The sequence below is a fragment of the Equus przewalskii genome, chromosome X, assembly GCF_037783145.1.
Source record: "Equus przewalskii isolate Varuska chromosome X, EquPr2, whole genome shotgun sequence".
NCBI lineage: Eukaryota > Metazoa > Chordata > Mammalia > Perissodactyla > Equidae > Equus > Equus przewalskii.
Genome location: NC_091863.1, coordinates 99,973,526 through 99,985,719, shown reverse-complemented (window position 1 = coordinate 99,985,719; position 12,194 = coordinate 99,973,526). Strand labels below are relative to the sequence as shown.

General features: G+C 42.5%; 1 protein-coding gene across 2 annotated transcripts in view; it reads left to right on the top strand.

The window, feature by feature from the left end:
• Nucleotides 1–12,194, top strand: part of TENM1 (teneurin transmembrane protein 1) — a 735,430-nt gene that overhangs the window by 699,059 nt on the left and 24,177 nt on the right. For both annotated transcript variants that reach the window (XM_070604355.1, XM_070604354.1), the window contains 2 exons: nt 5,290–5,462; nt 6,626–6,861. In XM_070604355.1, the coding sequence (XP_070460456.1) occupies nt 5,290–5,462; nt 6,626–6,861 (409 nt within the window). The remainder of the gene's footprint in view (nt 1–5,289; nt 5,463–6,625; nt 6,862–12,194) is intronic.

The window sequence follows — 12,194 nt, the reverse complement described above, 5'->3', positions numbered from 1 at the left end:
GACTCGATATCTTTGCTCAGTCCCCTCTCCATGTGCTTTATGCCCTTGAGAAGGCTCCAGAATAGGCAGACAGAACTGTCGTGGGTCATGCTGAGAAGTACAATAGAGACAGGGAGTGAGTAGAGGGAAGAGAGGCTACTGGCAGAAAAAGCTGTCAGAGTTTGGCAGGGAAGATTAGCTGCTGCACAAGACATCTGTGTGAGCCGAGCCTGGCCTCCCAACACCACCATCGGCGGCTCTGTGTCTTCTCTAACTACGTTGACTCTCATATCTAGCCATCCTTTCCACTTCCACAGGCAGCAGCCTGTTTACCTCATTTAACAAGTACATGTAGTGAGAATCTACTCTATGCCAGATTCCAAGAATATGGAGATGAATGAGATACTGTGCCCTCCTTCTAAAGATGTGAGAGTTTACAACCTAGTAAAGAAGACAATTCCGAGTGATAGGCAATCACAATACATTTAATAGAGGCAAGAAGCCACCATCTTCTGTTACACAAACTAAGGCTGCAGCCTCCCAACAGGTCTCCCTGCTCCATATCTCTCCTTCCATGATTCACTGCCACCAAAGCACTGCTTTAATCATAGTGTTCTCCCCCAAAAAGCTTTCTATGCCTCTCCTTTCTCTACTGACTACATGCTTTCCTCCAGAGACTGGTACCCCAGTTCCCCCATGCTCTGGCTCCAACATGCCTCTCCAGCCTCATCTCCCACTACCCTCCCAGAGGAACCTTGTGCTCCAGCAACCTGGTTCTCTCAAGGGACATCCTGCCCACCTGTACACTTTCCTTTGTGCCATCTCTTGGAATGCCCCCCCAATCTCTACCTATCAAGGATTGATCTCTACCTACCTTCCAGGATTCAAATACCACTACCACCTCCTTCTCTTCTTTCCCCTCTTCTGCTAAGCCCAGCTGGAAATAACTTCTCCCTCCTCTGAACTTCTACAGCTCCTTGTTTACAGAAGTACATGGCAATATTCCGGAATTAGAGTAATTTGTGGGCATATCTTATCTGCCCCACTAGACTTGGAATTTTTTTCAGCACTGTATCCTCAGTACCTAGCACAAGACTGATATTTATTAAATAAAGGACAAGTGAAGATAGAAGGGCATTATGGACTTGGAGCTGAATCATAGGAAGCCAAATGAATTTATTGGTGAAGAGGAGGAATCCAGTATTTCCTAAAGAATGCTTATCAGTTGGTCAGTTTCTGGCATGAGAGGGTAAAGAGGGTCTGTTTCCTTTTAAAAAAATAAGCAATGAATCTTCCTTCCACAATCTTCAATATTTTCGTAAAACCAAGGGTGAAGGAGCCCCTGGTTCTCACTCTGCATAGTTTAGCTCTGGCTTAAATTGTCCTCAAGGGAAAGGGCAAGCTATCCCTTATGAGAAAATATCAGACCAAATATATTTTTAATAATGTGTAAATATCATCTTCCCGTCTAATCTAAATGCTCCTCATGGAAAAGAATTAATTCTGAATTTCCTTTACAAGTGTTTTCTTTGTCCTGCGGGGGCATGTCTATGTACATGCACAGATGCACACACACGCACATACACACGTGCAAGTGCACACAGCCTATCACCATGCTGAGCAAAAGGGTAGTTACACTCACTGCTTCACTGATGGGTGTACTGTGGGACCCTCATAGTGGATCTCTGTGAAACCAGGACAGCAAGGGACAATTTGATGGGAAATCTCCTCTTACGAAACCCACCTCTGATGACTGCGAAGACAACAGTCATTGGCTGATCGCACAATTCACCAGCCAAAATTTGCAGGCCTGGCCAAGCAAGTGCTACTCCCTGCCTGGGGGAAGGAGAGGATTGCTACCAGGCAGTGGCCTGAGGGGATCAGTTGCAGCATATTGGCTTGTACTCTGCACCAAAGGATGCAGGCACCAAAGGGAAACACACACAGCATAAGAGATTTTGATTAAACTTGTTTCTTTGACATTCAGTCTGGAAACATGCATTCCCCTGTGATAGAGGGAAAAACCTCAAGCAAGCCATAGGAAATCAAAGGCTCCCTTTATTTCTTATCTACTTTTGAGCAATCTTTCCAAAGTTGTGGAAATTATCCACTGATGATACATCTGCCTGTCACTCTTCCTTTGGAAATGATGCCACAAGAAAGAGATATGCCTATATGTTTAGGGCCGTATAAATGATTGAGCATATGAGAGACACCACACTGCAGATACCACCAAATGCAATTGCTTTGCCGTGGCTAGCAGACTTGGGGTGCGTGAGTATGCTGTGGGATAGAGTGCTTTAGGGTTTGTTTTCTGGTTCCTTCAGTTTTATTGAGATATCATTGACATACAGCACTGTATAAGTTTAAGGTATACAACATAATTACTTAACTTATATATATTGTGAGATGATTACCACAATAAGTTTAGTTAACATCCATCGTCTCATATAGATACAAAAAACTGGTTTTTTCCTTCTGATGAGAACTTTTAGGATTTACTCTCTTAGCAACTTTCATATATACGATAGAGCAGTGTTAACTATTATCATCATCCTGTACGTTACATCCCCAGTACTTATTTATCTTATAACTGGAAGTTTGTACCTTTTGACTGCCTCCCTCCAATTCCTTCTCTCCCCACCTCCGCTCTGGTAACCACAAACCTGATCTCTTTTTCTATGGGTTTGGTTTTTTTTAGATTCCACATATAAGTGAGCTCATACACTATTTGTCTTTCTCTGTCTGACTTATTTCACTTAGCATAATGCCCTCAAGGTAGAGTGGTTGTTTACGGTAGAGTTAAAGTGAAATGTACACTTTCAAATAAGGATGCCTCTCCAGCCTCAGAAAGGAAATCAGAAAATATAACCTTCTAGCTACGCAGTGACTAGATAAGACTATGGGAAATTCTTCCTCATCCCCAACATCATTGCCTTTCTCTCCAGAAAAGGACCAGGCAGCAGCCTCCTTGATCTAGATCTATCTGGACAGTTAGCCACGACTGTTTAGCTTTCCTCTCCAAATGTTCTTCTGTCAATCTGGGGAGTAGGTTTGGGAACAGACTATGTAGGAACATGGCTGTGCTCTTGGGAATAAGCTTTTAAAGGTACAATCTCAGACAAAGAGCACCAGTGACTGAGCTTAAAAGGTGTTTGGGGAAGTGGGCTTAGGAAACCGGATTTATTCACAGGCCACTGCTAAGGTTCATTGGGATTTTGGGCTCTTGTACATCTGTTCATGGATGGCTCAATTGGCATCTGATCTTGTCATCTTGCCCTGAGGAGTGGACATAACTACTGCCCTCACCTTTAGATGAAATCTTGCTTTAAAATAAGATGCTATGTGACCAGGAGAGAAGGAAACTTTCCCAAGCTGGAAAGCCCATTGGGAACCTGCGTGCAGAGCATCCTATGTCAGATTTCCTGGAGGAATGATGAAGAATGACCTTGCCAAGGGTTGAGGAAACCCCTTAGAAATCAGGAAAGGGAAACCACTGAGGCAGAGTTGCTGGCGATGGATGTGAAACAGAGAGGAAATCCCCGATAATCCAGGCTGTAGGGCCACTATCTCCATCATGAGGAAGGCCTACAGCAGCTTCCTTCTCTCTGCTGCCTGGAAACTCCTTCCTACAGGGAAAAGCAGATTGGTACCTTGGGAGAATCAAGGCTAGACATTGTTTTCTTCTCCTGGACGCAAGACCAGCCAGACAAGGTTGGGGCTTTGCTAGTCATTCATGCCCTTCTATGTCCCATTCTCATCAAGGGCCTGCTTCTTGCAGCCACAGAGCCCCAGAGCAGACCATGGTCAAACAGGCTGAGCAAGAGGGAGGATTTTGCAATTAATCCCAAGTGCAAACAGCACCCTTCAGCCTTCCCTTGGTAATGAGGCTTTAGCTGCATAATAGCAACATGCCAATAACCATTTTGACTAAAATCCATTTAAACAAAGGGTACATCCAATTAAACAACCAGGGCTTGACATATCTATGATGTCAAATGACCTATTTGATTATTTTTATTTGCATACATGACTGTTTTAACTGATTGCACTTGGGTGCACGCACACACACACTCATGTACACACAGAACTGAACTTGAGACAGCATTGTGTATAGCCTCAAGTTCAGTTCTTTCCTATAAAATAAGGTCAGCCCCTTTTCCCAAGCCTACCGAAGGCTAGTCTAGGTTTTAAAATTTGAACAACTATCCAGGCAGGCTGAGTTCTTTAAAACCTAGTGGATTAACACTGACTCACTATGCCATTTGGCATAATTGTTGGGGGAGAAGGTAGCAGAGCCAGCCTCCCCCATTGTGTCCAGGCTGTATCCTGCTCACTTTGGGTAAAAAGAATATAATTGTTTAACATTTTAAAAGCAAATAAAAGTGCTTAAATATTTTGTAATTTGCAACTTGAAAAGAAAACAGTAATGGGTTTCCAAGTGCATGTCTTTACTTTTAATGAAGTGTTTATTTTTCATGGTTCTATTGGCAATAAAAGAACAGCTCCACATCAAAAGCCTTCAGGGAAGCAGTTTCCATTTGGAGGACAGTGAGATTGCCAATCATTCTGATTTTTTTTAAAAAGTAAACTCACTAAACTATATGCCTAGATATAGGTTATTGCCTATTATCCCAGGTAATTATTTTTTTTTTGTCTGTTACTCATATTGGCAAATTATAGCACATTATGTACTATACTCTCAAAGATAAAAAAAATTAAGTGACACTGAGATCAGGGGGCTCCAGAATGTTTTAATGAACATGTTTCCATTATCCTCTGTGCTTGTTCATTTTGTTGGAAGAATGATTCATTCATTTCAAATTTGGCAACTTAAACAGCAGCAAATATAATTTTCCTATCACAATGCAAAATCAGTTTATTGGCCTTCTCGGGTTTGCAGGGCCATTCGTGCCTCCTTTTCCTTTGCCAACAGCACCCTCTGCTGCTGTTTGTTGTCCATTGCATCTAATGGGATCGACCCAAATTGCAAACGGAGGCCTCCCTGCAACATTGCACACAGCAGGACATGATTTATAAATCAGTTTTCCACCCTGGTGATTCATTACCAGATATATTTTCTCTGTAAAACAGCACAGCTCAAGGAAGTCATCAAGAATTCAGAAGCTGCAAAAAATACCTTCGTTTGATTAATCATCTCTCTGACCTTTTTCTTCTTATTGAACAAGGTTAATAATACTTGTTATCACTCAAAGTTAAACTGTATTAGCTGCCAAGTGATTTTTATTTTGCAAAGGCCTGTTATCACTGCCAAGAGGCTTCAAAGTTGGGACTGGTTCCATTCCTCAGGTATGACCCCGAGGGACATCTGACCAATGCAACATTTCCCACTGGGGAGGTCAGCAGCTTCCACAGTGACCTGGAGAAGCTGACAAAAGTGGAGCTAGATACTTCCAACCGTGAAAATGTCCTCATGTCAACCAACTTGACAGCAACTAGCACCATATATATTTTAAAACAAGGTAAGAATATTTCCAGCTTTCTCTGACTATAATAGCACCTATCTTAATTTCTACCATCAAACCTCTGAACATCGTTCATAAACAGAACTCATTTCTGGCTGAGAAGATGGCTTCTTCTCCCTATTTTCCAGCTATGGAGGCTGAAAGCCAGACAAAATCACACCTTTCACTAAGTCCACATAGCAACATTGGGCCGTGTCACTGTGGGAGTTATAGGGTTAAATCGCTGCCAAATCTGCTCTTGCATCAAGTCATTTCCCAACACCCAGCTGTTTGTAAGCACTTTTAGGCTCTCATTGGGTCATATTAAAGAAATGAAGTCTGTGCCCCATCTGAGATTAGCATTCTAGATCAATGCTGACATGGGTGAAAAAAGGATGAATTAGAATACACACTGAGCAAGAATATAAGTGAAATGAGAGAATTAAAAGCTCATTCTATTCAAAGAGAGGAGAGTAAGGAAGAACCAAAGAAAAAGGAAAGGAGAGAGGGAGGGAAGGAAAGAAGGAAGAAGAGAAAAGAAAAGAAAGAAAGAAGGAAGGAAGAAAGAAGGTAGGTTGCATTTGGAACAAATGTCTTGGAAGCTACAGGGGAAGTAGACACAGAGAAATTGTTTTCTCTCTGCCCAGTCATTAAGGACTCATTTTTTTGTCAGGTTATGGGGCCTGACATAGAACTGTTCAACATTCCAATCCACTCTCAAAGGATCAGTGGTGGCCTTTGTCAGTGTTATCATTTTGTGGGGTACAGCAACTGTGCTAGTGTCCCCAGGCAGTAAGGATGCTGAGTTGAACGTCATACTCGTCTCATTCTAGCTCCCAGCATATCAAACTGAGGAGGCTGATCCACCACGTCAGAAAGGGCGCTTGTGAGGGAATTCTTCAAAAATGAAAAAGAAAAAAAAAAAAACAGCCTGCAGTATTAGACAGGAGTCTTTTATCCAAGAAACAAGACACCCCAGCTGTGAAAATAACAAGACCCAAATGGGCAGAGAGCACATCCGCCTGTCAGAGTGGTTGTCTAGCCCAGAAGGCAGTTAGGTCCACAGCATCTCACCTGCTCATCCTCTCTCAAACTTGCCTTCTAAAGCTAAATCCTTCTCTCCTCTGTTTCCTGCACTTCCCTTTCTTCCTCCTCTTTCTCCTTTACTCCTCTGTCTGCAGAAAATACTCAAAGTACCTATCGGGTGAGTCCAGATGGCTCTCTGCGTGTCACCTTTGCCAGTGGTATGGAGATCAGCCTCAGCTCGGAGCCACACATCCTGGCCGGGGCGGTCAACCCCACCCTGGGCAAATGCAATATCTCCCTGCCCGGAGAGCACAATGCAAACCTCATCGAGTGGCGGCAGCGGAAGGAGCAAAACAAAGGCAACATTTCAGCTTTTGAAAGGAGACTGAGGGTAAGGGTTGACCTTATACAAGATGTGGAACTTCTATGTTTGAAAACCACAGAGCCTCTCTAATCTAAAGTCCCATTTCTCCAAAGCTTTTCTGGTGGCTGACTAGGTTATATGATATACTAATTCAAGAGAGGGTGCTAATGGCTGATAATAGTTCAGTATCCTTAAATGAACATTCTAATAGGAGCTTTCTTTGTCATTAGCCAGCTAAAGTGCTCTAACAGTAGCAATTTCAGTCACCAAGAAAGTCTGGATGGAGAAATGTGTTTAGTCGGGAGGCCCTCCAGAATCCCCCACAGCACGCCCTAGAGATGGTTACCAGGTCTACCACGTTGACCCAGGTCTCTGCTCTGGGGTAGTTTATTTGGAAAGACCAGACAGGCACACCGTGACACAAAAGGCAACATTTGGACAAAGGTAAGATAAAGGGAAAAATAAGTGAATTATATCATTGCCATGAGTACGTATTAAGAGGAAATTAAAGATTTGGGAGTTTTCAAGTCCTTACCAAGCACGGTTCACCACAGTTAACCAGAGATCTCTCAGGAAAAAAATCACCTTTTGGCAGCATATGAAGCCTACAAACACCACAGCACTCTGTCTGCCTGTCCCTTCTTAACATTAACCAATGTTAGGATGACGTGACCAACTTTCCAGATGTAGTAATGTTCACTATCTGCCCCAGAGCCCTGCCACTCTGAGGGAAACAATTGCTCACTGTTGAGGCCAGGCCTGCTTTGAGCACCTGTGTCATGCCTGGGATACCAGGAGTGCTTGCTGCTTCTTCATGCATAGTAAAAATTTGCTCACAGAGAAAATGTGGTTACCTTTAGGCCATGGAAATGCAATGCCAAACAGCCACCCGATTCCAGCAAGAAGCAGTCAAACTAGCCCTATGGTGTGATGTGGACAAAATAATCCACGACAGTGCTCACTTTTCAATCATTTCTATTGGTGACACTTAGACATAGACTTCAGTGGGTGTTTTTTGTAATAGCCACTAAAGTTGGCTACATGTGCTAGTCAATTTGTGTATTTTGATTCTACTGACCAGTCTCTAACAGAATATTTACCACATCTGCCACGGAATTAAGAAGTAAAACCAGTCCCAGTAGTTGAACCTCTCTGTATGGGTAGCAGTGAGGGTTTCTATTAGAGTTCTTCTAGAAATGGGATCTCCTGGATGGAACCCTGGATGGGGAAGTTAGATGTCCTGGCCTTAATACCCAGTTTTACAACTGGCTTAAGGAAGGCCTTTATTTTCTTCACCTGTGAAATGAAGATAATGACTATATTGTACTAGAGAAAAGTAAGACTTATCTACATATGGTGAATCAACCTCATGGATTCATCACAGAAAAATTTTATCAAATAAGTGATCCCTTAGTGCCTCCCCCAGCTTATAGCCTCAGTAAAACGTTATGAACCATACCATACACTATGTGACTTTGGGATTTTCCATTCTTTACGATAACCCATAGTATAGTATGTGATTTGGGGATTTTCTACTTTCTAGGGTAACCCATCCTCCATATGCACAGATAATGGAGAGAGACTATAAAGTGTGAGTTACACCTCATATCCCAGATTGTTGTTAATGTTGAGAAGGTAATGGTCGTAAAACGTTTGGAGGCTCTTTAGTATTAAGGAGTAGAGTGAAGTGTTAATGCTATCTATATTTGACCCATTTCCCATCCTGTGGTAGAGTTGAGCAGGTTTGTGAAATGGTTTATAAGAGTGACAAATTCAGGGCCTTCTCCTCTACGTGACTTCTAGAGTACTTCCTGAGGTCCTGGGACTGGAGAATGGAGCCACTGGTTAGCTGGGTGGTGTTGCTATGCATGTCCCTAGAAATCTAACAACAATCCTTTACGTTTATTTAGTGCCTTCAAGTTAACAAGATGCTTTCATAGCCAGGATTTTATTTGATCACCACAGCCGTCAATTGCTGTTATTCCCAATTTACAGATAAGGAGACTAAGGCCCAGAGAGGTTAAGTGATTCGCCCAAAGTCAAACAGCTGTTAAGGATCAGAGCCAGCACTAAAATGCAGGTCTTTGCCTAGTGCAGCACTCTTCCACTACATCATGCTGTGCTGCCTTGTTCCTTAAAATAATTAATCTATAAATCATTGCCCCACTCAGTGGAGCCACCTTGGCAGGGCCTGACTCTCATTTCAATGCTGACAAAAGGAGACAAATAATCGACTCTAATGTACTGGCAAGTGTGGGTGGTGCGGCACAACTGGCTGGCCTCCAGGCAGGGAAAATCTGGAGGAGGCAAGAGGAGGGAGGCTATTTCCCAGGTTAATTCTTACCTGCTCTCCCCATCCTTAGGCATTTTTGTTTATGCTGCTGCCTCAGTTTCCCCAGATTAGGCATATCCCATTTAATAGAATGAATATGCTCCCAAAAAGTAGTGGTGAAACCAGTTTTGACAAAGCAAATTCTCTTTCCCTTCTGACTTTATTTCAGAGATAGTGCCCCTTCGCTCCGGTAGCTTTTCAAGGGGCAAACTGATGACACATGAGATGTAACTTTCTCTCTTCCTGGGCTGAATATGCTGTTACCTATTTGTAAGCATAGCTGTAAAGAATAAACCTCTCTGATGCCCTGAAGTACTTTGAGTCCTTGGACCTAATCATTTATTTCTCCTGGTGGACCAGCCATTCCAGAGCAAGGGCAAGTAGGGGTAGCAGAGCTTTTGAGACAGAATACCAGGTTCAGATAGTCACACAACATAGAAACCCCTGCTGTACTATGGGAACTAGGGCCCCTCTTTGCAAAATCACGCAAAGGTGTGATTGTAATTTTTAAATGTGCTTGAACAGCAGGTCATAAAACACTAATTGGTCAGGCACAAAATGACAGGTTCATTTAAAGGCCCATTTTGTAAGATGATGGACATTCCAAAAAGCTACCTCTCACATCCACCCTAGACCTTCTAGCTGGAAAGGAAAAATCAGAAAAGGATAGACCTCTCTTGGAGATAAAGCAACAAGAGTTGCTTTTCTCCAGTGATCGGTGATTTTTTTCATACAAAGTCGGGGTCCCCTTCAAGGTGAGGGAGGCCTGAGCAGGCACGGGATTTGTTACCTCTGGGCCATCCTGCACCAGCTGCATTAAGTGAAATAAATTACGTTAACATCCTGAAACGTCATTTATTTTAAAAATCCATTTCCCCCCAACCTGAGTCGTGTTTGAATCATCTTCCTTGCAAAGTACTTTTACATCCAGTCCATGTATCTTCTCATCTGCTGCATCAATCTGTCCCCATAAATACATTTCCCTGGACAATAGAGAAATTAGAGTGCAGATAACAATAGAGGCAGTTGTAAAAGAATTGGACATTCACCAAAAGCAAACTGGTTTAGGAACTACATCCAGATTGCACCTTGCCGTGTCCATGGATAATAATGCCATTATATGAGACTTACCCCAGCGTTGGATCCCAGAGCTCTTTACGAGATTTCACAGACTGAGATGTGAGGGCACAGCCAAACCCCAGAACTGCAGCCTCCTTTATTAAAAAAAAAATCGAGGAAGCTTAGCACTTCAAACCAAAGTCATAAAATCAAGACGATTATGTGTTTACAAGCAAAATGAAGCAAAGACTAATCTAAAACCCTCACAATTGATTTTTTTTTCTCTCCACCCAAAGATAACTGAGAACAGGGTAGATTGGTTTTTAAATGCAACATGTGAATGTTCATACGTGATCTGAGCTCTGAAAGGAGAAACAAGCCCATTTGAAACACAGGATCCCAGGCTGACAAGTGATGGGGAATTTGGGAGGCAGCCAAGAGGGTTCCAGCATCTCCCTCCATTCTCAGAAAATGCCTTTGCTGACAGGGTGCTCAGCTTCAGGCTGTTCAAAGTTGGAGTTCACATTGGCTTCACAGTATTTTAACTTCCTTCTCCCCAGGTTTGCTAGAGGGATTCATTTTGTGAAAATTTAGATAAGGGGCCTGCTTGCAGATAGATTAATCTATTTTAAAAAATATTTCCGCAGTTCTCAGTCCCAAGGAACAGTGTGTCTACCCCTAAGGAGTCATCTGGAGACGGAGATTTCAGGCATCAAGGCCAGTGGGCAGTGTTGGTTTTCGGGTCAGGGGATTCTTGGGGCCTTCAAATCACAGAAACTTGTTTTTCTATGTATTTGTTAATCTTGGGTCAACTCCACTAAGATAACCAGAAAATGTTATTTTACGTGCATACAAGCAATAATGATTTGGTATAAAAAATTTTAAATGTCTAATGTATGGTTACACAGATAAATTCACCAACGGAAAAGTATTTAAGCAAGAGCAAATTAATATAGTGCAAAAAGCGTCCAAGTTAAATGATATGGCAGAAGTCAGGTGAGAGGCGTGGGGAGAGAACAATAATTTTCCACCTACACTTCTAGGTTCTTGGCTGAGACCCCCCCCCCATAACAAAAGATAGATTAGCAGGAGAAGAACAAATAGAAGTTTAGTAACATGTATGCCTCCTGTACATGTGGGAGAGACCCAGGACACCTAACTCCTTGAAATGGCCCAAGCCAATGCCTTAAATACCACCTCCAGCTATAGACAAAACATGTTGGAGGGAGCAGGCCAGTTATGGGAGGTTATCAGGAAAAGCACAGTAAACCGGGGTATGCCTGTTATGCAGATTTAAATCCATGCCTTATCCATCGATAACAGTTTCTAGAATTTAGCAATCCCCCTCTTATTGGTACAGAGAGGGAGACACCCCTACGGATGGAGATTTCCCTTATAAATGTAAATGTCTCTCACCAAAGGGTAACTTCTGCTCAGTTTTCAGAGCTTCTCCTATGTCTGCTGTTTCTTAAACATAATTAGCCTAAAATAATCAATATGCCAAAGTGACATTATTTTGGGGTGGCAAATTCTGCTCCCCTTCAGAGGAATGAGGAAGATTTTGAGGAAGAAGTGGTATGCCTATAATTTTGCACCTCTTTTCCCATCTATAAAATGAGGGATATGGGCTGTGCAACCTCTATTATCAGTAGTATTATTACCATTAGTCATAATTACAACAGCTAATGTTCACTGAGGTCTTACTATTTGTATTGCCGTATATTAACTCATTTACTACTCATAACACCTTACCAAATGGGTTCTATTATTATCATTCCCATTTTACAGATGAAGAAACTGAGGCACAGAGATGTCACACTGCTAGTAAGTGGTAATATCAGGATTTGAACCCAGGCAGTCCAGCTCAATAGGCAAAGTCCTAGGATCCCTTCTGGCACTAAGATCTTGTGGGCTGGCAACGTAAAGAGAGTCTTGAGAGTAAAAAAGAAAAAAGGGTAAAAGGAAATTC